A 26165-nucleotide genomic window follows, 5' to 3' on the forward strand; every position below is an offset into this window, starting at 1 on the left:
TCTCCCAGCATCACCTAAACCTGCTTAGAAACCATCTTCCGGCATCACCATGACCTAAAGAGGACTGGAAAGGACTGACAACCCTAGACAGCAAACCAGAACAACAGGTCCCTGGCTACTCTCATGAGGACAGAAGCCCCAGCTCTGCAGTGTGTGCTGCAAAGCTGAATTGTGTCTCCTCTTTGGAGCTGACAGCGTGGGAATGGCTGTGATGGAAGCAATCCCTTGGGCCCCCCTCACCCCAAGAGCTGAATCCTAATAAAGGCATCAAACAGGAGTCTTGTCTCCTGGCCAATTTCTTTCAATTACCATGTGCCACACAGGCCATGGCCGAGGGGGCCTGGACCCACCCGGAGCTCCTCCCGGAGCCCAGCGGACTCCAGCTCAGCGGGGGCCGGCAGCGGGGCACGGCTTAGGCTCGGCAAGGTGTGAGCAGCCGTGGTCCGGCCCAGCCTCAGCCGGGGTCCCGCAGCCTCCCGTCCCCACCCGGTCACTGCTGGGGCCAGCCCGGCCCCGCCAGGCCGAGCCTGTGCGATTCAGCCCTTCTGGGACACAGGGCCAGAAAGACTTCAGCCATGAAGCAGCAGGCTTTGAGTTCAAGCCTTGGGAAGCACTTGCCAAAGGCTTGATGGCAATTCATACGTTCATCAAGTCACCCCACTGAAAGTTATGTTTCTAGAATCTTCCCGTGTCTCTCCCCTGATTGATTGCAATTTGTCGCAGTATTTTGCATCTTTCTAACCCCAGTCTGTGTCTGGACCCATGCCCTCAGACTGCGCCCTCACACCTCCCCTAGATATTGTTGTGTCTGCCCCTAGGCCTGGTCTATGCACTTTGCTCCTGTGCTGCGCAGGCTTTATGGGCCTCATCCCTACTTGATTTTCCTGTTCCAGTTGGTTTTGGGGACTCCAGCGAACCCGCTCCTTTAATTTCCTCCTCGGTTGCCCGGGTGTCAGGGGACCCTGAAGCTTTAAGGATTGTTGTGGCCACTGTCAGCACGACTGCAAGGGCCGCAGTGCAGCGGGGCCCGGCCCGACCGGCAGCCGGGTACCTCCTCAAAGGTGGAAGCAAGAGAGAGATTTCCCTGGCTTGCCTGTCTGCAAAATGTCAGTCTCACAGAGGTGGATGCAGCTTTTTAAATGCTTTAATAGGTAGTCAGTTCCCACAGCTAGCCAGCTCTTGGATTTTGCTTGGCACAGAGGCAGCTCTCGCTTAGCAGCTCCTCTCAGTAAAATCATTTCCATGGGGGGCTTCTTCCCTGCTCACCAAATAGCAATTCATGCAAAAGCAGCACAAACTGTTCTTCCTGTCCTCCTGCCTTTGCCAGAGAGTGCCTTTCAAAGGGATAATAATTGGGAGGGAGGGGGTTTACATTTCCATTGCAAAGGAGCCTCCTGCCTCCCTTAGCAGGCCCCTGTCTTTCAAACGAAGACACACACGGTCTCCTTTTGCACCTTCACTTGGCCCCAGCCACTCCTGATCATTTGAAGGAGCGGCTCAGAAGAAGGGGCTGCAATCCCCCAAGGCCTGGGCTGCTCCAGGCTGCTCCTGGTGCCTTGGGCTGTTGAAGGGGTGCCGGGGTGGCCTTTGTGACACAGGCACGGGGTGCCGGGGTGGCCTTTGTGACACAGGCACGGGGTGCCGGGGTGGCCTTTGTGACACAGGCACGGTGTGTCAGGGGCCGTGGTGACGCGGGACCTTGCGGTGCCCAAAGTCCATTGTGACATGGCAGAGCCCCGCCCCGGCTGGGGGGTATATAAAGGGCTTGTGGGGCCTGGGTCAGTCCCAAGACAGTGGCTGTGTCCAGGTACCTGTGTGCACCAGAGGACTGCAGGCACGGAGGAGGAGAAGGCGAAGCCCAAGTCCCAGCCCCCCAGGCCCTGGCCCGGCTCACAGAGAGCCCAGGCCTTGAGGGAGCAGCAGGAGGAGGCTGAGAGGGCAAGCAGAGGGAGGAGAGGAGCCGTGGAGTCCTGCGCTGAGGAAGAGCCAGAGCTCTGCCGAGGAGAAATGAACAAGTTCCAGCAAGGGACTCCAGGGGAAGCCTGCACTGAGCCACAGCTGTCCCCAGGAGAAGCCCAGAGCTGCCAGGAGCTCTCTGAGTGGGATGAAGGCCTTGAGCAAGAGCTGGTCCAAGTATGGGGGAGCTACTGGCATTTGCGGGACTGGGATGAGGGCAGGGAGCAAGAGCCCTCCCCAGTTGTCTCCGAGTGGGACGAGTGCAGGGAGCAGGAGCCGTGGCAGGCGGACAGCGATCACTGTCAGGAATTCTCAGATTGGGAAGAATCTCCTGAGCAGCGGCTGTCCCCAGGAGAAGGCACGAGCCGCCGAGCACTCTTGGACTGGGAAGCTTGCCGCAAGCAAGAGCTGTGCCAGGATGGCCAGGAGGTGACTGGAGGCAAAGCAAAGAGAAAATCCTCCAGGTCCAGCTGGGATGATGACAGTGATGGAGAGCTGGCTCAGGACAGCAGGGAATACTGCGACATCCTGTGCAGCCAGCTCAAGGCCTGGCAGCGGGAGGACGATGACTGGGATGAGGTGAGCGTCCTGGAGCTGCACGAGGAAGGAGAAGAGGCCAGGCAGCAGAGACTGGCAGATTTAGCCCGAGAGGGAATCCTGCTGCCTGTCCCTCGAGAAGCTTGGGTGGAGTGCCAGGAGCCCGAGCTGTGCCCGCAAGAGCAACTCTGTGTCGGGCCTGGCCCTCTGGCAGCCCAAGCCACGGTGGAAGATGTCTCTTCTCCTGGGCAGCTGCTTCCCCACAGGAAAGGCCGCTCGCTCTTGAGGCGGGCACTGCGGGGGCTGCGGGGGCTGCGGGGGCTGCGGGGGCTGTTCCGCTGCCCCTGCCTGGCAGCACAGCCACAGGATCAGCACCCACTGCCAGCAGTGCCGGGCTGCAGATGGCGGCTGCCCCGCGGCCTGCCCGGCGCCCTGAGGGAGCCGCACGGGCTGCCCCGGCCTGCGCTGGCCCTGCGGGCCGAGTCGGCCCCGGCCGCTCTGCGGCATCCCCGGGGCGGCTCCCCGAGGGCACACGGCAGCCCAAAGTGGCACCCGAAGGGGGACCCTCACTGCCGGGGCTCAGCGCCGCATCCCGGCCCATCGTCCGGCCGGGAAGGCACCTGGAAAGTCATCGGCTCCCAGCGGCAGCCTGGCACCGCCAGCGGCACCCCTGCACCGGGTCCCCGAGGGCCACAGCCACACGGCTCTTGGCCCTTTGCAGGGACACTGGCTCCAGCTCCTCCCTGCTGGACTCCAAGGCCATTTCCTCTCCTCCGGAAAGGACTCCATGCTGATCCTGGGGCACTTTGGCCATGAGGAATGGACACAGACAGGAGGTGTTGCTCCCAGGACACGACGGCGGCCTGCTGGACTGCAACACACACAATTCTAACAAAAGAAAAGAAAGTTGTGTTTAGGAAGTAGTAGTAGGAAAGGAAAAAACCTTAACCCCCCCCCCCCCCACTGAAACCTGCATAAGACCCTCCAGAAACCAAAAAATGATAAAGAATAAGAATAGGAATATTAGGAAGAAGAGGTAGAAGCTGAAGTAGATGAAGACGTAGTAGTACTTAAAACATAGAAAATTAAGAATAAGAATAAAATGTTGGAGTCTGGAATACAGAGTGTGTGCCCTTGTTTCTGATACTTAGTTATAAGATCCAGGTATAAGTTCCCCCAGGCAGGGCAGGTCCCTGGGTGCTGCCCCTGGCCCAGATAGTTTTCAGATGGGAAAAACTATCAGAGGTAAGGTTTTAGAAGACAAAATGTCTTCCCTGCTGACAGCACCGTAAGGAATAGCTGCAGGGCAGAGTTTTAAAACTATAGGTTTTCTTGACCTCTCTACAGCCTTGCATGGTGCTCAGCATGATAGATCAGGGGAAAAAATATTATAGTGGTGTGGTAGCAGTCTCAGGGAGACCAAGAGTTACATTGTCCCACCCCAAACCTCTTGAGAAGGGCGGCCCAGGAGTTCTGATTGGGTTTGAGTCCCTGAGGGGCTCTCCCTTGCTGTGCTTCTACTGCTCCCTGACCCTGAACTCCACCCTCAAAGGTGGAAACCCTCGGGGGTTCTGTCCCTCAAAAACCCCTGCTGTGTCTCTGTTCGGGGCTCTCTGTTCTGGACCTGACTTTGTTCCCATGCTGAATAAATGGTTTCGTGAACTGGGAGCCCGTCTTGGTTGGTGTTCCATGCTGGTCCCCAGAATCTTGCTGCTTCCCTGGACGAGATCCTGAGGTTACTGACTGCAACATATGGTGAGAGAATGCGTGGCATCCAGCGAAGCAACAGAACAGCAGGACCCCCTCCATGGACACCTCGTAAGTCACCGGCTGATGGCCTGAGAGCCGGCGAGAACCCCGCCTAAGAAATGAGGACTCGAGAGTACCTTGCAGGAAGGCTGGGTTGGGAGTGCCTCGGGCATGGGGACGAAAAGGGGTTACGGAGGTGTGGGAGCCGAGACCAGACACTGGGACAAACACCTTACATCACCCACAAGTTGTATTATGGACGATATTAACATTATGGACAATTATGGACGGTATGGCTCTTCCGGTGGACTGTTTTTGCATTCTGTGAAGTTCCTTTTTTTTTTTTTTTTTTTTTTTGGTGTATACCTCCCTGTACCTTCCCCTTTCCTCTGTTCCTAAGGGCAGGACAAAGGGTGAAAAAAGCTAAGATGGCTCAGGGCTGCTGCCAACTCCCCGTCACCCCGGTGTCTTTCTGCCATCCTGTTAGCGTTCAGGAACATACATAATCACAAATGATTATATGAAGGTGCTTTATTGAAGAGCTCTGGGTATCAGGGTTACACATACCCAAATCTGACCCAATTTGGTTTTGAGTTGAACATATTTTATACTCTATCGTTATGCAACTTACATATTAATTATTAAACTTACATTGTTCTATTGTAAGCATTGTTTTTACCCAGGCATGGATTTCTCGTGATCCCCCCTTAGCCCCCCAACATTGTTCCTCATGATCTTTAAACAATAATTATATCTAATCACATCTAACAATTGTATCATTTATCATCTACTGATTAGACAGGTGCAGTTTGACCTGATCTTTAGCAAGCACAAGGCCTAACATTTCTCAGGGCCTACTTTTCCCAGGGCTTACCAAACCTAACTTTCTTTCTAAGTCCCCAAATTTTCTAAGATTTTAGAACCTTTTACTATCATTCCCCCCTTTGAAAGCATTTTCACTTCACCATAAGTGCAAATATTATCACTCAATACAGTCCTTTGTTTCTGAGTTTATACTTGGTGTTCTTCAAATCCTTGATTGATGTAAACGTTATCCTGGATGCTGTCAGGAACTGGAGAACCAGAAGATGGTGGGTGTGGATCTCATGTCAGTGCCTTTATTATTTTCTGGTTCTAGGACTTTTTCTTCTGTATTTCTCCTTTAAGATGCTGTAAACTAACCAAATTGCTAAGAATACTATTATTAAGATTATCACACTCTCAATGATAGATTTAATCCATGAACTCACATTCCACCCTAACCCTTTGAAGATTTTGCCTAACCAATTTATAGTTAAATCATTTTGCTCTTCCTATGCTTCATGCTCTATTTGTTGCAACTAATTGATGTCATATTCTACACCTGCAGTCACATTTGGGATGTGGATGCAGCAACGATCAATCTGTCCCCTTAAAAAAACTCATACACTCCATGCTCTTTCAAGAGTAATAAATTGTAATTGTATGTTTAGTTCTTTAAATCTTTCCCGGGTGACTCTTGCTAGTCTATCTACCTGACCTGTTGTAAGAGACCGTCCAAGATTCCCTCATCTGTCTCACAACCGTCTCAAGGACAGAGACTGAGACCCTGAATATCACAAGAGACTTGGTTTGGGGGTTTGGGCCTAGCTGAGATGGATGTTTGCTCAGTGATTGTTTGCAGGTGGTTGCACGGTACACTGCTCTCGTTCCTGCTGGTGAGCAGATGCTTGGTAACCTGCACAACGGGTTTTCCACGACTCATGGCTCTCATTCCTGCTGGTGAGCAGAGGCTTGTGCCTGGTACCCGGTGCAATGGGTTTTCCACAACACCTTGTCCTTGTTCCTGCTGGTGAGCAAAGACTTGCAAGACATGGATCGCTCTGTACCCTACACCTGCTCCCTGCGCAATGGAATTCATCACAATGATCATCAATCTCCTCTGGCTTTGGCCCTGCACCCCTCGCTTTGCAAAAGACTATAAAATTATACCCCAAACTCACCTTCCTTTGAGATCTCCCCAACCAACAGAAGACTCTGCGTCGTTGGACGGCTGAGTGGACTTCGACGTTGGTAGCTATAATCCCCTTACTCTCTGTTCCTTATGCTCTGCTTTCTCTTCTTTTAGCTCTATTGCATATTAGTGCTGATGAGCACTCAATAAACTGTGTTTTGCTGTTTAAGTCCTTGGTTTGCTGATAATCTTTTGTACTCTAAGACCGACTAAAAGAACCACATCACGAATCCCACCTTGCAGATCATGACAGTCCCAGATGCCAGCTCAGCCCCTTGTGCAGCTCTCAGCCTTTGGCTCAGCCTTTGTGTCCCCTGGAGGCGCTGGCAGAGCTGATGGGGTGGGGCAGGAGCGGGGCAGCCCCAGCGTTCCCCTGGCAGTGACAGCACAGCCGGGCCAGCAGCCCCAGCGTTCCCCTGGCAGTGACAGCACAGCCGGGCCAGCAGCCCCAGCGTTCCCCTGGCAGTGACAGCACAGCCGGGCCAGCAGCCCCAGCGTTCCCCTGGCAGTGACAGCACAGCCGGGCCAGCAGCCCCAGCGTTCCCCTGGCAGTGACAGCACAGCCGGGCCAGCAGCCCCAGCGTTCCCCTGGCAGTGACAGCACAGCCGGGCCAGCAGCCCCAGCGTTCCCTCCCTGGAGACGCTCCAAGGGAAGCGGCCAGAGCCGCGTCCAGTCAGCGGAACTGAGCGGCCACTGAGCACCCCCGGCCTGGGCTGCTGTGGATTCCTCTGCACACAGCTCGGGGAAGGTGCCCTTGGCCACCCCCACAGTGCCACAGACAAGTGTCACACACAGTTACAGAGCTCTGCACACAGCTCACAGGGGGAGTTAATTTAAAAAAAAACAACAAAAAAATCACCACGAGAAAGAGAACTCCTACCTAGCAGAGCTGTTCCACCCTTCAGTTGAGACACCTGCATGCACAAAAGACCTGGGGCTGTAAAAAATGAGGTTTCATAGGCACATTGGCAGGAAAATCAGGTTTAGGACAGGCTATCAGCAGAACTGTTCTCAGCTGGGTGAAAAAGGCCCCTTTGGCAGCTGCAGGGCCATTGAAAATGCAGACCCTCAGCCCATGGGGGAGAAAAGGGCTCTGAATTCCCCTCCCCTGACACACAAACCCTGCTCCCAGGCTGCTCCCCACACAGGATTCTACTGGAGGACTGTGGAAGGCTGAGAGTTGGCTCTGGCTTCTTCATGTTCCATGTCCTAAAGCTGCCTGGGAGAAGAAATTTAGGGTCAGCTCCACTGGCACAATCCCTCCTGGCCCAGGGCACAGCCCCAGGAAGGTCTTTGCTCCTCCCTCGGCCCTCCCTGAGGAGGCTGGCAGGGCTCGCAGGTTGATGGCATTTGTCCTTGCTGCCCCTCACATCCCACTGCCCCACAAAGAGCCCCGAGCCACCCGTGAGGGACAGGCCCTGCTGGGCCAGGCCTGGGCTCAGGGCTTGGCCTTTCTGCTTCCTCCAACACAGCCAGGCCTGGCTCAGCATTGCAGTTCCTGTGCTGTGCCCCAAGCTCGCTCGGGCCCTGCTGGAAAGGGACCTGAGGTACCTCGATCCCCTCGGGCAGTGCATGGGAGAAAACAACAAACTTCTCAGGAGGATGGGGAACAAACTTGCAGCTGCAAACTTTAGAGAATGAGGTCCTCGGAAAATCATAACGCTGCATGCAATTAGAGGAAATCACTTCACTAATCACAGACTGAGCCAACTCGTCCAACCCGTCCAACTTCAAGCTATCCAGATTTTGAAAACTGAAGTCAGGGGAAGAGAGAGAGGGACAGAGATCCACAGTCAGCCTTGGATCCAGCGCCATCTCAGCTGCTGTGAGCTCCAGGGCCATGGCACATGTCAGTGTCATACCCGTGTCACAGCCTCACCTGCTCTGCTCCCTCTCCCAGCTGGGGTTTTTGGGGTGCCAGGGGCTTGGCAGCCACTTTGGGGCTGGAGCAGAGGCTGCAGTGGCTGGGCTGGGGCAGTGACCGCCCCACACAGGCAGAACTTGCTCTGCCCCCAGACACACCCTGGAGATGTCTGGGGCCATTCATCATTTCTCTGCTCTCCAGCGCTGAGGCAACGCACTCTGGCTACAGCTCTGAGCTTGTGCCCATGGCAACCAGCCCTGGCAATGGGGCTCCATGGAGCTGCTCTCAGGAACACCCCAAGAGCTGGGGAGTGCCCCAAAACCTCCTTAGAAATGTGAGATACCTTAAAATCTCGTTGGGAATATCCAAATATCCAAAACTCACTAACGGGTTTCCCCTCCATTCATCATCCCCAAACTTTGGCTGTCTCATTGCAGACCCCACCCCACCTCCCCAATCCCAACCCCAATCCATCCCATCCGTGCTGGACATCAAGATCCCCTTCCCAAGTCCTATTTCCCCCATTTCACACCTCCCAAACTCCATCCCACCCATCCTGCCCCACCCAATGCCCATCTCACCCCTCCTGATCTGCATGCCACTTCACCCAATCCCCATCCAACCCCATTCCACCTGATGCCTTCAGAAGGCTGGCCTAGAACAGAGGCAAGACAGAGTTAAGAATGAAGTTTATTAAAAGAATTTAAATACACCTTGGGCAGTACAAGAGCCAGGCCTACACCCAAGATGGACCAAAAATGGTCAGAAAAATGGACAAGTCTCACATTTTTAGAAGTTTAGGTCCATCTGGATATTGCAATCTGTTCACTGTCCAATGACAGCTTCAGATGATGAAGTCCCATCCTTCTTGTTTTCTCTCTTCAGCCCACCCTTGTTCATGCTTCTGGGCCTGAAACTTCTAACGACTGTCCTTGGTATCAAGCTAGAAAAGGAATTGTTTTGTCTACCTACTCTGTGAAGAGAGCTCACTAACACTTAATGGGAAGTTCCAAACTGTAAACCCAGGCAGTGCAGAATATGAAAGATGAAAGCTAAAACTTAAGGCAACACACCCTGAGGGGCTGTAGAATCCAGGAATTCTGGGTGGGAATGAGTAGAATTCAGTGGCATTGAGTGCTTTTGAGGTGACAGATTGAACCCTCTCATCTCTTTGAGTGACAAGAAATGAAGAAACTACAACAGATAGCACCACAATCCCCAAGTCCTCCCAAGTATCTCTTTTAATCCCAGATTCCCTCAAAGCACTAGCAGAAAGTGAGGCTTTAGATGCCTTTGATGAATTTGCAGACTTTTACCCCAGTTTTGTCTGTTTTAAAGGGATGAAAATGAATCAAAAGATAGAACCAAAATAAAATGGCCACCAGCCCAGTATCTTCCCAACACAGATCACTGGGAATGTGGGTCATCAGGGCTCTGCCCAACGTGGGTCCTCTGATGGGGGATGGAGCCAGGGAAGCGCACGAAGCTCTTCTTGCACTTGGGGCACTCACAGGGCTTCCCTTACCGGTGCCTCTGTTGGTGTTGGGTCAAGGCAGAGCTCCTGGAGAAGCTCTTCCCACACTGGGGACACTCATAGGGTCTCTCCCCAGTGTGGATGCGCCGGTGCCTGATGAGGTTGGAGTTGTCCTTGAAGCCCTTCCTGCAGTCGGGGCAGCGGAAGGGCCTCTCATCCGTGTGAATCCGCTGATGCAGGAGGAGATTGGAGCTGCTCTGAAACCTCTTCCCACACTCGGAGCACTCGTAGGGCCTCTCCCCAGTGTGCATCATCTGGTGGAGGGTCAGTTGGTACCTCCATCTGAAGGTCATCTCACATTCCCCACACTCATAGGGACGTTCCCCAGTGTGGATCCTCTGGTGGCAGATCAGGCTGATGCTGTGGCTGAAGCTCTTCCCACACTGGGTACACTCATAGGGCCTCTCCCCAGTGTGGATGCGCCGGTGGGTGATGAGGTTGGAGTTGTGCTTGAAGCCCTCCCCACAGTCAGGGCAGCGGAAGGGCCTCTCATCCGTGTGCATCCGCTGGTGCCTGAGGAGATGGGAGCTGCTCTGAAACCTCTTCCCACACTGGGGACACTCATAGGGCCTCTCCCCAGTGTGGATGCGCTGGTGATGGATGAGTTGGGAATTGCAGCCGACACCCTTCCCACATTGCCCACACTTGTAGGGCCATTCCCCAGTGTGGATCATCCGGTGGCAGATCAGGCTGTTGCTCTGGCTGAAGCTCTTCCCACACTCCAAGCACTTGTAGGGCTTCTCCCCATCCTGAGGCTGCTCATGGACCACCAGCTCAGAGCCCCGTCTGGACCTCCGGCGGCCTTCCCGGCACAGGGTGGGTCTTTCCTCCTCAGAGCACCCTAGGCAGGGTTTGGAGCCCCTCCTCCTGCGGGACCTCTGGGGATATTCATCCCTATTGGATTCCTGCACTGTGGAGCTGCTCAAAATTGCCTCTTGCACGAGTTTCTGCTGTGGGGATTTGTCCTCCCTGGTCTCCATCCTCAGCTCCTTGTCTGGGGGAGGAAGGACAAGGAGAGGATGGGATTTGCCTCCGTGCCAGAGGGAAGGGGAAGGAGATCCCCCCAGTGCGTCCCCGGCAGGACGGCGTCGGCAGCGGGGTTGTGCTGCAGCCGGGGGCCAGGCTGGGCTGGGAGATGGAGCAGGAGAGAGGGGGAAAGGGGCACTGACTTCCTCCTCACCTGCCTGGGTGTCCTGGGACATCTTCCTCGCAGCCTCCTTCTCCATCCAGCCAAGGTTTGGGAATGGGAAATCCTGGTTTGGGGAAAAATACAGTTCATGGGCACATTGGGTTAGGGGGCTCCCCCTGTGCAAGTTCATCTCTAGAAGTCACCAAGCCTCTGGAGTCTATAAAAACCTCCCAAACACCAAGATTTAACCCTGAAAATGCCTCCCAGGAGTTCCCCATCTCTGCTCTCTCCCCTTTGGTGTTCAGGGGTTCCCCCTGTCCCAGCTGCTGGGGGTCACACTTGTACTGGGGGTCCTCTGTCTGCTCAGTCCCTGCCCTCGTCTGGCTGCTGGGAGTGCCAGGAATCCAGAAAGTTGCCCCCATTTCCATCTCCTTAATAAGGGATGCTGGGACTCCCCACGGTCCCCCCAAGGGGAATTTGCTGCTCAGCTTTGGAGTTCTTCATTCTCCAAACATCCCCCCTAAAAAACCTAACCCAGGGACCCCCCAGGATATCTGGGCTGAGCTCCCCTTTGTGGGATGGGGGATAATGACCCCACAGGTGGGGGGCTATGAATTCAGGGAGTGCTCAACCTTGTGGTTCCTTCTCCTTTCCCTGGTCTTCCTTTGTTCCTCCTCTTCCATCCCTCCCCCTCCTCCCCCAGGAGCAGTGACACCCTCGGTGCCCCGTTCCCAAACCCCTCACAGCCCACGGCAGGAGCGGGGATGGAGCCGGGACAGGTCGGGATGGGCAGCGCGGGGCTCTCCGCTGCTCCCACCCACTGGGGACGGGGGGAACCCGGCCCGGGGAAAAGGAGAGGGAAACTGGGAAAATTGGGGGCTGCAGATCCAACCTGGGGCTGGCTGGGGACCCTGGCTGGGGACTGCCAGCCCTTGGGGCTCCTCTGGGGAGATGTGGGAGGGGGGAACACAGAGAGGGCTGGGGGATCCCAGGAGTGGCAGCACTGGCAGGGACTGGTTTGGACTGGGGTAACTGGAACCCTACTGGGATAACTGGGAATGATTGGGGATGAGCACAAGAATGCTGAGGGCAGCTGGGATATACTGGGAGTGTCTGTGACCATACTGGGAACAGCTGGAACCACACTGGGAGAAACTGGGAGTGAGTGGGACCATGCTGAGATGGACTGGGACTATTCCAGGGACAACTGGGATCATACCAGGAGGAACTGGGAAGAATTGCAACTATTCTGGGATCACACTCAACTGGGATCATACTGGGATCACAGTGGGAGCAGCTGGGTCCCTGCTGGCTGAGACTGGGATCCCACTGAGGGTGACTGGAATCATACTGGGATTGACTGGGAGTGGCTGGGAACAACTGGGATCATGCTGAGAGCAACTGGGAGGAGCTGGGAATGACTGGGAGCGTGCTGGGGCTGACTGGGATATACTGGGAGAGACAGGGAGTCCCAGGGATCACACTGGAGGCTACTGGGGTCACACTGGCACTGCCAGGGAGCAACTGGGGGCCACTGGCCTCATACTGGGAGTGACTGGGATCAGACTGGGAGTTACTGGGATCAGACTGGGAGTTCCTGGGATTAGATTGTGACTGGGATGAGACTGGGAGTGTGAAAGAAACTGGAAAATTGGGGAAAAAATGGAAAAAAGCCCAGGATAAATTCAAGGAAAATGGAAGGGAAAATTCGGGGAAAAACCAAAAATATCAGGGTGAAATCCAAAAAAATCAGGGAAAAATCAGGAAAAAAATTGGGAAAAATTTGGGAAAAACAGGGGAAAATCTGACAAAAAATTGGGGAAAACCAGGAAAAGTTTGGGGGAAAAAAAGAGCAAACTTAAGGAAAAAAATGTGAAAAAACTGGGGAAAAATCAGGAAAAGACAGTGGAAAAATCTGGGAAAAATCAGGAAAATTCAGAAAAAATAGGGAAAAAACCAGAAAAAATAGGAAAAGAAGGAAAAGTCATGAAAAACCAGGGAAAATTGGAAAGAATATTTGGGAAATCAGGAAAAAAACTGGGAAAGAACTTGGAAAAATTGGGGAAAATCCAGAAAAGAAAGAGGAATAAAATCTGAAAAGTAATAGGAAAAAAACCAGGAAAAATCAGGTAAAAACTAGGGAAATTTGAGAAGAAATTGGGAAAAAGCTAGAAAAAATTTGGGAAAGGAAGAGAGAAGAATCAGGAAAAAATGGGAAATACATGAAAAAAATTGTGAAAAATTGTGAGAAATCAGGGAAAATATCAGGAAAAGAAAACCAAAAAGACCCTGGGAAAAATCACGAAAAATCAGGAAAAAATCGGGAAAATATTGGAAAAATGAAGGAAAAACCAGAAATATTTGAGAAAAAATTGCAAAAAAATCTGGAAAATAATTCGGAAAATATCAGAAAAATTGTGGAAAAAAAAAGAGAATCAGCGGAAAATCAGGGAAACAAACAGGAAAAGGATAAAAAAATCTGGGAAAATCAGAAAAAAATAATGAAAAAAAATCAGGAAAGAATTGGGGAAAACCAGAAAGATTAGGGAAAGGAAAAGGGAAAAATCAGGGAAAAAAATGGGATTAAAACAGGAAAAAGCACAAAAATCAAGAAAAAGTTTAAGAAAAAAATGGGAAAAAAATGAAAAAAAAAATCAGAAAAATAAAAAAATAATGAAAAAAATCAGAAAAAAAAAATCAAAAAAATCTGGAAAAATCTGGAAAAAATGGGGAAAATCTGGAAAAATATTGAGCAAATATTGGGTAAAATCAAGAAAAGAGAGGGAAGAAACCTGGAAAAAATCAGGAAAAATCAGTAAAAAAATTAGGAAATACAGGGAAAAATCAGGGACAAATTGTGAAAAAAAATGGGGAATAACCAGGAAGAAATTGCAAAAAGAAGAGGGAAAATCAGGAAAAAGTGGGGGAAAATCAAGAAAAAAATTTAGGAAAAAATTTGGGAAAAAACAGGGAAAAATCAGGAAAAGAAAGAAAAAGAAGACTGGGAAAAAAAATAGGAAAAATCAAGGGGAAAAAAAAAAAAGAGTACAAGAAAGTGGAGAAAAAAACTTTGTAAATTTGGGAAAAAAATTGGGAAAAAACTAGGAAATATCAAGGAAACAAACAGGAAAAAATCAGGAAAAATTAGGAAAAAAGGGAAATATTTGGACAAATCAGAGGGAAAAATCAGGAAAAAGAATTGAAAAATATGTGAAAAAAATTGTGAAAAAAATTGTGACAAATGAGGAAAAATAAGAAAAAGGGAATAAAACCTGGAAAAAAATCAGAGAAAAAAATCTGAAAAAAAATGAAAAAAATTGGGGGAAAATCAGGGAAAAAAATGGGAAAAACAAGGGAAAAAAATTGGGAAAAAATGGGAAAAACCCAGAAAAATTATGGAAAAATTAGAGAAAAAGTTGGGGAAAAGACAAAAAATTTTGAGAAGAGGGAAAAATCAGGAAAAATAAAAAAATCAGGAAAAAACTGCCAAAAAAACTGGGAAAAATTCAGGGAAAAATAAGGGAAAAATAAGAAAAAAAAAAAGAAAAAAAAAAAAAGAGAGAAAAAGATTGGGGAAAATCAGGAAAAAAACAGGATGAAATCCCCCTATCCCATTTTTCCATGGAATTTTGGGAATTGCCTACATGGGAGGTTGTAGAAGAATTTCCGGACCTGGGAATCCGGGGAGTGGGGAAAGGTGGAATTGCGGATGAGCTGGTCCAGATTTTTGGGAAGGTTGATGGCCTGGTCCTATTCCAGCTTCCAGAATGTTCGGATGAATCCCACTCCTCCTTCTGGCTAGAAATCATGGAAAAATCATGGAAAAATCATGGGAAAGCTGTGATTCAAATTCATGGAATTTTGCCCCCAAAGCACCATTTTTTCCCACCAAAATTTCTATTTTTCCCCCCCAAAATATTAATTTTTTGGAATAATTAAATGGGGAAGATTAGGGGGAAATAGGGAAAAATAGGATGGAAAAGGAGCAAAAATGGGGGAAATTGGAGCCAAAATGGGAAAATAACAGGGGAAAAAATGGGATAAAAATAGGGAAAAATGGGATGGAAATGGAGGAAAAATTGGGAAAAAGGGGAGAAAGGAATGGAAGAAGATGGGGATAAAATGATGGAAAAATGAAATAAAACCAGGATAAAAATGGGGGAAAAAAATGAGGGAAACTGGGAGAAAAATGAAGGGAAAATGGGAATAAAAATGGTAAAAATGAAGTGAATATGGGAAAAAAATAGAAGAAAATGGGGAAAACAGAGAGAACATGGGGAAAAAACTGGGGGAAAATGGAGCAAAAAGAGGGTAAGATAGAGAAATGGGGAAAAAAAAGATTAAAAATGGAAAAAAAAAAGGGAAAAATTAGGACAACATGGAGAAAAAATGGAGTAAAAATGCAGGAAAAAATAGAAAAAAAATCAGAAAAAATAAGAAAAAAATGAGGAAAAATGAGTTAAAAGGGGGGGAAATGGAGGAAAAAAGGAGAAAAATGGGTGAAAACTAGGGAAAAATAAAAAATAGGATAATAATGGGGAAAAAAATATATGAAAACGGGATAAAATGAGGAAAAATGGAAAAAAGTGGGACAAAAACAGGATAAAAACGGGAAAAATTTGGGATAAATGGGATACAAATGTGGGAAAATGGGGATAACATTTGGGAAAAATGGAGACAAGTTGTACCCTAATAGGGAATGACTGGGAGTGATTTGGCTCTTCCTGCTGCCGAGGAAACTGGAGCCACACGGGGTGAGCAACTGGGCAATGCTGGGAGCAGCCACTGCCGGCACCGGGAGCCCCGAACCCCTTTCCCGGCCATGCCGGACCCGCATCCCCCCGGCCCCTTTGCCGGGGCTCTGCCGCCACCGCCACCGGGACCCCCCAAAAACACTTCCCGGGGACCCCCGGGGTGCCCCCGAGGGGCATCTGCGGCTCGGCTCTGGAGCCCTGCCATCCCCAAACACCCCCCCCAAAAACCCCAAAGCCAGGGAGCCCCGGGGGATTTGGGGCGAGCTCCCCCTCCCCGGGCACCTGCGGGATGGGGGGCGATGGTCCCGAAGGAGCTGCAGATGCAGAGAGCGGGGAGCGCAGGTGGAGCCTCCTCTGCCTGCTCCAGCTCTTCCTCCTCCTGCTCCTCCTCTTCCTCCCCCTCTGTCCCTCCTCTTCCTCCTCCTCTGTCCCTCCTCTTCCTCCTCCTCTGTCCCTCCTCTGTCCCTGTGCGTGGTTCGGAGCCCTCGGGTGAGCGGGGCCGGGCCGGGACACGATGGGAAAGGGCTGGGTCCCCCCCAAACCGAGCTGGGGGCAGCGGAGCTTTGGGGGAACAATGGGAACGGGGCGGGACAGGGGAACAGGGGGAGGTGGGAGCACTGAGGGTCCCCCAGTTCACCCCAGGAGCCCCAAGCCCCGTCCCAGCCCCCCCAGTTCCCCCCGCAGCCCCGGCTGAGGGGGGCTCAGCCCAGGAGCCGCCGTCGTTCGGGGCTCCCCCGAGTGCAGGAACGGGAGAGTTCCCGGCTCGGGGAGGCCCCAGCACAGGAGGGGATCTTGTCCCTCTTCCAGGGCCCTTCAGGGTCTTCAGGCCCCTCTCAAGAGGAGTTTTTCTCTTTTTCAGGTATTTTTGGGGGGGATCCCACCACTACAGGGGTGTTTTTTCCTCCCCATTTTAGGGTGTTTGTGCGGCCGCAGCCCCACAAGCCCCTTTTGAGGGGGGATCATGACGGCTTTAAGTGACATTTTCAGGGGTGTCCCCACCCCAAGCCCCTGTAGGGGATGTTTTGTCCCCCAGGGTGGATTTTGGGGGTTCTCTCTACCATGGCCGCTTTAAGGGCCCCCGGTGTTGTCGGGTCCCACTGTAACTCCTCTTAAAAGGGCAACACCGCTCCCGTTGGTTCCGGCAGTGGAGCCCGGGAGGGGTTGGGGGTCCCGGGAGGGGTTTGGGGGTACCTGGGTGATGCCGATGAAGGTGATGGGGTCCTCATGCTGGGTATAAACCTTTGTGAGGGTTTCCTGGGGGGGTTTTCCGAAGTTCTGGGTGGTTTTGGGGCCACGGTGATTTTTGGGGGGTTCTCAAGGGGGTTTACAGGGGTCCCGATGGGGGAATTTGGGCGATCCCAGGGATGAAATTGGGGATCTCAAGGCTGTTTTGGGGAACCTGCTGGTGATGGACATGGGGACCCCATGCCAGGTATGAACCTTCTCAATGTCTCTATGGGGTTTTGCGGTTTTGGGGAGTTTTTGGAGCATCCAGGAATGTGTTTGGGATCAGGGGAGGTTGGGGTGTCCCGGGGGCTTTGGGGGTTCTCGGCAGGTTTGGGGGTACCTGGGCAATGCAGGTGGCAGTGCTGGGGACCCCGTGCCGGGTTTGAACCTTCTCACTGCCCACGGGCAGCGTCAGCGTGTTCAGGGAGATCCTGGGGGGCCCGGGGGGTCACCCCAAATCCCAGGGACCCCAAATGCTGAGGGACCCCCCGAACTGCCCTCACCGCTGGATCTGCTGCAGGCAGGGGGGCACCAGCACTCGGCCCCCACCCTCCACCATCACAGGGGGGCTGTGGAAGAAATCTGGGGGTGCACAGACAGGTCAGGTGGGACCCCCCAAAGTCCTGGGGGAGGGGATACGGGGGGACTTCCAGGAATTCCAGTTATCGGGGGATGAGAGGGGACCCAGGAAGAGTTTAGGGGGGCTGGATGGGTCCTGGGGGGGACCCCCAGGAGTCCTGTGGGGGGTGGGGAGGGCAAGGAACAGGGCAACCCCCAGGATGGGTTTGGAGGGGAACCGGATTGGGGCTCCCATGGCAGTGGGATGGGGAGATCTGCCCATGGAATTCTATGGGAATGGCATGGCAGTGAGATCCATCTACAGAATTCCCATGGGAATGGGACAGCAGCGGGATCCATCCATGGAGGTCCCGTGGGAATGGGATGATGTCTGAGATCCATCCATGGAATTTCCATGGGAATTCCCACATTCCCAAATTTTGCCTACCGAAACCCCACATTCCCATTCCCATATTCCCATGGGAATTCTGCCCTCCCCACCTTTACACTCCAGCGCCTCCCGCCCATATCTGACATATTTCTGGAGACATTCCCTGCAGCTGTGAGCCAGGGAATTTGTTAATCCCTCAGCCTGGATCTCAGGGATCCCCATGGCGGTGCCACAGTTGCCATCGCAGCCCCACAGATCCCCCAGCCCCGGCTCCCCCCGCTCAGCCCCGCTCTGGCTGTGCCGCTGCTGCAGCATCTGCAGATCCGCGCTGGCCCCGCCATTGGCGCCGCTCTTTGCTGCCCGCCAGTGGCAGCCCGAGGCTGCAGTGACGTCACCGGTCGCCGGGCAGATCCCGGCGGCGCAGGGCGGCCAAGGCGGAAGCGAAAGTGCCCGAGGGAGCGCGGGGGGAGGGGACGGGGCAATTCCAGGGAATTCCCCTGGATCCCCTCCCGGGATCCCCCGGGACCCTCCTCGGCCGCGCACTGCGGGACCCCCGGGACAAACTGGGCTGAACTCCCGGGCCCTGCGCCCAAACTCTGCCTGGAACCCGCCGGCTTCGGCCCAAAGCGGGGGAAGCCCCGGCATCCGCGGATCCCATTTTTCCTGCGGCTGCGGCTCCCCAGCCCCGGCGGAGCAGGAGCGGGCGCTGGGAGCCCGAGCCCCGATTCCCGATCTCCTTCCCTCTCTCTCTGCTGCTCTCTCCCTCTCCTCTGGGTGATCAGAAATGCCAGAGCGGCTGGAGAGCCCCGTGCCCAGCTCGGCTTTCCCTGGAAAGGGAGGCCTGGGGGTGCGGTGCCCCGGGATGGCCGGGAATGGGGCTCCGGGGGTCCTCGGGCTGACGGAACCGGGGGATCCAGGGGCTGGCAGGGGAGGATCCCCGGGAAAGGGGGTGCAGGGCGCTGTTGGTGCAGGAGAAGGGGGTGCAGGGGGTCCCGGTGCTGGGCAAGGAGATGCGGGGGGGTCCCAGGGCCCAGGAATGGGGATCCAAGGGGGTCCCAGGGGGGCTCCCCAAAGCCCCTCCCAGGGCACAGCAGGAGCTGGGTCAGGAGCTCTGGCAGAGACAAAAGGGGGTGAGCCCCACATGGGGGGGGCATGGGGGAGTCACAGGCGCTCCCAGGGGGGGACACGACCCCCGGGGACCCCTCCTCACCTTCTCCCACGTACCCCAACAGAGCCCCTAAATGGATGAGCAGAGCTCGGTGACTGCAGTATGAAACTTGTTCAGTGGCACAGGAGGATTTAGAATTGAGGACAGGGGAAGGGTTTAACCCAGCCTCCTGTTTGAACAGCCTGGAGAGGGGGCTGGGAAGAAACCCATGCCTGCATTGAATTGAGAGAGATCCAGACCCGGGCTGGGAGAGATGAGACATTCCCTGGCCTAAGGGAGAAAATGTGTTTATGGATGGGCTTTCAAGGGCAGCAGAAGGGAAATGAATTACAGGACTTGCTATTGTTAAGGAAAGGGAATTAGACAAAGCCCAGATCACAGCCCCCATGTCAGCTCAACCTGCAGAGCTGGCTGTGCTTGTAAGTACCTGGCACTGACATGCCCTCAGCTGGAAGGGTTAAATATCTTATGCTGATACCAGGGCAGCTAACAGGGTGCCAAAAGCAATTCTGACTTCCTCAGCAATCACTGGATCAGTTATCAAGGGATTTCTAAAACAAATAATTCCAAGATAAGCTACTGTGGAAGCAACAGACTCAGACAGGGGAACTCACTTTACAGGAAAGATCCTCCAGGGGGGTTATGGCAGCTTTAAGAATACAATGGGACCTCCACAACCCCGGGCACCCCCAGTGCTCAGGTCAGGTAGGAAGAATGAATGGAGAAACAAAGAAACACCTCTGGAAGCTGCTGATAGAAACCAAGATTCCATGGGTACAGCTTTTGGCTTTGGCAAGAGTAAGAGCCAGACCCAGGGCAGATATTCAATTAACTCCCTTGGAACTGATCTTTGGAATTCCTTACCCTGGTAAATCTCCACCTAGTGCAGGGTGGAGATCAGGAATGTATATTCAAAGCAGTCAGTGGTCAGAATCCTGTCTCTTGTGGAATCCCTCCCTCAGGAAGCTCGGCTGGCACAGACCCTGCCTTGGGACTCTGCTGTTCACAACATCCAAGCAGGACATCGGGTCCTGCCGAAGCAGTGGAAAGAAGCAGCTCTGGTGGCCAAGTGGCACGGCCCATTCCAAGTGTCCCTGAGCACAGAAACAGCCCCAGCACAGCTGAACACGGGGGGACCCCTCAGCCTCGGCTCAAGGGCTCTGCAGCCCCGCAGATTTGGATTTCCCGGCTGCAGCAGGAGGATGGGAGCCGCCCCTGAGCCTGCACTGAAGGCAAGGCAGCAGCAGCCAGGGCTCCCCAGCGGGGGAAGCCCCTGGGCCTGCCCACAGATCCTCTGCTGAAATCCTCGGCCTGGGCACCCTCCTTTGGCATCTCCAGCCCCTGCGGGACAATCCTGGCTGGCACTGCTGGAGCTTCAGGGCTTTCTGTGCCTGCCCTCGCCACAGCTGCTGGGGAAGGCACCGGGAGAATTCCACTCTGGCTCTCAATTACACTCACACTCTGGGCTGGCTGGGATTAGAGTATTGGAAAATAGACCAAGTATAAAATTATTTTTTATTTGATTTCTCCAGTCAGGCTTGGTTTGCATTTGCCTTGGGGAAAGGAATTTTCAAGGATTTTTTAAAGGGATGTTCCACCACTCAGCAGAGATGAGCTTAACATCTCAACAGACTGGGAAGAGCCCAAAAGATTCCCATAAAGACAACGACCATCAACAAAACATCAAGGCCTCACAGCAAACATCAACCAACATCTACCCCAGACACTGCCCTGGCACAGCTGGAGACACCTGGTCTGGAAAAGGCTGAGCAGGAAATCCAGGAGTGCAGACCTAATTCACATCAGAGACACAGAAATCGGGGTGCAACAGGAAACCAAACACTAAGGACTCCACAACTTGGAGACAATGAACAATAAACCAATGGATTTCTATGGGTTCAGACTGAATAAAGTTTAGGAAATATTTAGTAAAACTCACATGTCATGGAATGATTTTCTCTGCACATGCAGACTATGTGTGGTTGAAATAATTCTCTTCAGAATCAAGTAATGCCTTATTTTTCTAAAGACATTGTTGGAGAGTTTTTGCTTTTCACAGTTTCAGTGAAAGGATTACACCATTAGAAGAATTTTTTGCAATAATTCTACTTTTATATTGTCAGTTCTGTTTGGGCCAGGGGTGTGAGAATCAGTTTTTAGTCAGAGGAGAAGAAAAAAAAAACTTGATTGTTTTCTAATTTTTGTTTTTATCTTTGTGCGTGGCTCTTAGTGATGACAAAACTATGGTATGGGTTTTTCCATGCTCACCTTTAAGCTGCATTTTGAAAACCAGAAGACCTTGAAATGTGGCCTTTTAAAATGGAAACAGTTAATAGAAAATTGTCTTAAAAAAGAAAAAAAAAAAATTGGGGGGGGTGGGGGGTGGGGTTGCGGCTCCATGTGAGTCATCCCATGGCTGCCCTGGAAGAGAAGCTTCATTCCAGGCAGCCAGCTGAGGAGCTTTAGAAATGCAAATTAAGACCTCTGGGGCAAAGCCTGGACATTGTACCAGGGTGTTCCTGCCTGGGGGAGGAATTGGGCTGAATTCCTCTGCCCCTCACCCCAAGCTCTGCCTGGGGGCACAGGCAGAATTTGCACAGCTAAAGGCAGAGCCCATGGTGAGGATATCTGACTGCAGCAGAAATTGGTTAAGCTAAAAAGGAAAACTGCAAATGGACAATGCTGTGAAAATTTCACTATAAAAAATGGGGGAGAATCATCCCACTCCCCACCTCAACTTGTGCTCTCACTTTCTATGTTATCTAGGGTGAATTACAGCTCCGGATTTTGTTGCTACCCCAAGTTAAGGGAATTCAGTTGGGAATCCAAGTATGTGCTGATTTAATTAGAGAAAAGCCAAAAATTGATGCAGCCCTGCCCAGAGGGAGCACCCAAAAATGGGGAAAATATGAATGGCCACCAGAACAAATCCTGCAACACCACGGACCAGGCCCTGTAAACCCTAATGAATTCATATCAGGAGCCAGAGAACTAATTTATCATTTCCATGGCATAATTAGGTTACAGGATGTCTTCAAAATAATACCCAACCAGACAGCTCCAGTTCCAGAATTCCCAACCAATCCACCCAGATGAGGAACACATTTCACCATGGGATGGAGTCACATTATCTTTTAGCAGAAAAAGGAGGCAGAGTTTGTGGAAAATTAAATAACTCAAACTGCTGTTGGCAAATAGATCACAGAGGAAAAGTGGAGAAACAGTTGACAAAGGATATAAGAAAAATGTAATGTACCGGTCCAAACATGGAAAGGATGGGAATGGGCAACTTTTTTGTGGTTCCCTGGCAGACCATGGGTTAAACGAAAGCTGTTTCTCCTCTTACATTCTACAGCAACTCTCATCTTTTCACCATGCACACACCTTGCTGAGTGCAGCTCATTCAGCAGCTGAGCAAGGGGATGCAGGGGGCAGCCAGGCCTCCTGAGCCACAAACGGCTACAAAAGGACAGAGAATGAGGGCACTGAGAGCAATCCCAAAATCAAAGAACACCCAGGAAGAAAAAACAGAGCCAATGAGTGAATCTGCTTGCAGATAGGGCCAGGGACTTGCACATAAGGAAGCAATGGGAAAAAGCCTCAGTTTCAGAAAATGTTACCAATTGACAAGGACCGCTGCTCTGACAAAGTCCCGCTAAATTCCTGAACTTCCAGAAGAACAAAGACTTAACAGAGCCATCAATATCGGATGTTATACAAAAGTGGGGGGTACATATTAACCGGGACATGCAGGAGGCAGATGGGGAAGTCTGAACCTTCCCAGCACCTCCGCCAGTGGGGAAAGGGACAGGGACACGCGGCCGGGAAAATCAGGACAAAAACGAGGCCGCGTCCTCCAGCAGCTGGAGAGAGCGCACGGCAAATGCCCCACGGCCTCTCCCTTTGGGCAGCAATAAAGTCACTCTCACACCGCTCCTCTGCCTCCTTTGGCCACACAAACCTCTGGCGCCGGGAATTTGCCCGCCCAGCCCCGGGCACAGCGCAGCCACCTCCGGGCTACCGACACGAAGCGGGACGAGCCAGCGCTGCTCCGGCACCGGCTCCTGCCGAGGCCCCAGCGGGAAGGAGACCGCGGGCAGCCGCTCCCGCAGCGCCCTCACGCCAGGGCCAACACGGGCCGGCCACGGCACAACCCACCCGCCACAGCCCCCCGCCGCCCCCTCCCGGGCCCGCAGCGAGCCCCGAGCCCCCGCAGAACCGAGCGCGGCTCCCACCTGCGATGGCTGGGGCCGCCTCCGAGCTCCGCCGCCGCCTCACCGGGCTCCGGCCGCTGCCGCCGCTGCCGGGCCCGCACAGACGCTCCGGCAATGGCGGCTCTCCTGCCCCACGGCCGCCCTGGGGGCGCCAGCGGGGCCGGGCTTGTCCCCGCTCTGCCCAATCAGCGCGCGCCAGAGCCACGAGTGACGGCAGAAGCAGCCAATCGCAGCCAGCGGCGGGCTCTGCACACGGCACAGCCCCGCCCCGCGCTCTCAGGGCCCGCCCCGGGCTGTGTGAGGGGAAGGGCGGAGATGCGGAACAGGCCTGGAACGGGCCCGGCCCGAGCTGCCATTGAGCTCCGAACACAAACAAAGTTCTCCGCAGCTCCCGGCCCGCTTTTCCCTGCCCTGGGTGTTCGGTGGCTCCGGCTCAGCGGGAAGCCCTGGAGCCTCACTTCTCCCACCTCTAATTAGGTGCCTCAGTGCATCGCTCGGATTTCTCCCAAAAAGGAGAAAACTGCCCCAAATCCCTGTGGATGAGTGGGGGAGGAGAGAGATTTCTGGCAGAAAACTCCAAAAACTCAGGGCAGGATCATGAGAAGTAAAGGAAGACCCCTAAGACCAGCTTCCCCCCACCCCTCCCTCCTCCCAGCTGTGCCTCCTCCCCCGGCAGTGCAGGTGCGGTGAATTAAAGGGCCAGGAGACCTTCTGCTCCCATTAACAAGCCTTTATTAGAGAGAACTGGGCCTAGAGGTGGGGGCTCGGGGTGCGCGCTGCCACCGCTGCTCCCTGTGGTCGATGTCGAGGATCACACAGGCCTGTCATCATCCACTGTCAGCAGAACCGGAGCCTCTATCCTCGCCAGGATCACCCAGAGACTCTGTCTTAGGCTCAAAGGTCTAGGGGTGTCTTCCCTCTCAAGTCCTGCCCAGGTCATGGCAACCAGCTTGCTGGACTGGGATTGGCACACCCAGTCTCCCCAGGTCCCCGCTGCCTCCACAGTGTGGTCCTCCAGATGTTCCCTGAGCATGGCTCGTTGTCCAGGGCTGTCTTTGCTCCCAGGTGGTAATATGATTTTAATATGCACCCGTGTGCAAGTCTTTATGGGCAATGGGGAAGTTCATCCTGGGCAGCAGCGGCTAAATTGCCTGACGGGTTGGAAGAGAATAAGGGATGGGGATACAAATGCAAGGATAAAACAAGTACAAACTTCTTAACAGTGAACCCTTTTGGGACTTACAACACCAAAACCCCTTATCCAGGGACCCAAACTGGGATTTAAACATGAACATATAATTTGAACATTGGGATTTTTATTTATAACAATATCCCCCCTCTTTTAATTTGACCAGGCATCAGCCTGCGTCAACTTGTTGTTTCAGGCTCCTGGTAGTGAAACTTCTTTAGTCTTTGGTATTGGTCATATACCCTTTTTGCTTCTTTCAGCTCTGAACTTTCTAACATTAGGATCTTAGTTTTTCCATTCTCTTGGGTTATTTCTAACGAGTTGTAGATCGTGCTGCTAGATTGTATTACTGAGGTAATTATTCTGATCAAACACAGGATGACGCAGGGAAGAAATAACAGTCCTGCTAGTCCCGCTATACCAATGAATGCCACCTTTTCCCACCAGCCCTTAAAGGACCAGAAACTATCCCACCAATCAGTATTCAGGATCGGCATCCATTCTTGGTTCCCTACGTAGGAGATTTTTCTGATCTCTTTAGAAATGTTCCAGATTACTTCACTTTTATCATCTATTTCTAGGCAGCATTCAGAGGTGTTGAACTTCCCACAGATTTCCCCCTCATCAGCGAGAAGGTAATCTACTGCCAGTCGGAGTTGGTACACCACTGTTCGGGTCTGGGAGAGGTGGTCACTTATATGATCAAGAGCCAGGGCTGTTTTGTTCCATGTTATTTCAATTACAGCTTGGAGCCTGATTATTCTGTTTAACATGTATATTGGGGTCCTATATCCCCAGGACCCATCCTGGGCCCAGGTCGCTGGCCCATAAGTTCTTATTATTTCCTCCAGGGTCCAGACTGTTCCTTTCCAATTCTGGGTCCCTCCTGTGCTTATTACACTTCTCCTCTTCCTTTTTAGGGGCCTCTTTAGGTTGTCATATGCTGGTACTCCAAGCTCTGAGCCAGCCTCTTTTGGGAGCAGGAAGAAAGCTGGCTTTATCACCCCAATCGTGCAGCTACCTGACCAGTCTCCTGGTAGATGTGTATAAGCTGCATCCTCGCAGATCCAAAAGAAATCATCTGGGGCTTTCCAAAAACCTTCCCTGTCTTAATAAGGGTTCTCACAATACTTTGATAGGCTTCTAATTCCCCAGAAGGGATTGATCCCTTTTTCTGCACATTCATAAAGGTTATATCCTTTGTGATGAATGCACCCTTTTTCCCTCTTCTCTAAGGATCAATATCTTAGGTTGGGCTCCTGGGGGAACCCATTTAGTTCCTAGATTCTTCGTTATATCTTTTGCATGCCATCCGCCCCACCAGGGTTCTATATCTTTTTCCAGTTTGTAGAATACAGTCTTCCCCAATTACCTTAGCCTTTAATTCCCATTTTTCTCTTCTCCTATACCCTGGTGTGCTTTGGCCTTCCCCAGTTCATTTTATGCTTAGAATTTCTCAAGGTTTCAAGCTAATTCCCTCCCAGGGCCAAATATCAGACATTTTAGTACTCCCACATACCCAACAATCAGTTATATTTAATTCCTTGCTGATGTTTTCAACTAAATCAATGAACAAGTTCTTCCCACTCAAATTTTCCCATTCTTCATTTCCCACCCTCATGTCCACTCTTTTCTCCTTTACCACATCAGGTTCACCTTTTACTGGTTCGTTCTTTTCAAAGCACAGCCAAGTATCCCTCATGGGACAGTCTCCCAAAAGACGTTCTCTAAAAGTGGCCATATTTCTGGTAATCCAATATGTTTTTCTGTTTTCTTGGCATTCTTCTAATTGTGATTTGTTATAACAAGAAGGACTCAAATTTGTGTGGACCCTTACCAGGGACCCTAGATTTTCCCCATCATACAAGGGATAATAACATTTCATGCAAGAGTCTGTCCCC

The 26165-nt window shown here is 52.2% G+C and overlaps 1 protein-coding gene across 1 annotated transcript; it reads right to left on the reverse strand.

Moving 5' to 3' along the window:
* Positions 1–8772: 8772 nt before the first annotated feature.
* LOC147647221 (uncharacterized) lies at positions 8773–23212 on the reverse strand. The gene is made up of 4 exons (XM_086872579.1): positions 23097–23212; positions 14408–14561; positions 10815–10887; positions 8773–10628 (listed from the first exon to the last, which is right to left on the reverse strand). Exons 3-4 carry the CDS (start codon positions 10858–10860, stop codon positions 9622–9624), a joined length of 1053 nt encoding a protein of 350 aa, XP_086728705.1. The 5' UTR covers positions 10861–10887; positions 14408–14561; positions 23097–23212; the 3' UTR covers positions 8773–9621.
* Between the last annotated feature and the right edge of the window lie 2953 nt (positions 23213–26165).

Source organism: Cyanistes caeruleus, unplaced genomic scaffold (assembly GCF_971803275.1).
Source record: "Cyanistes caeruleus unplaced genomic scaffold, bCyaCae1.hap1.1 HAP1_SCAFFOLD_65, whole genome shotgun sequence".
Taxonomy (NCBI): domain Eukaryota; kingdom Metazoa; phylum Chordata; class Aves; order Passeriformes; family Paridae; genus Cyanistes; species Cyanistes caeruleus.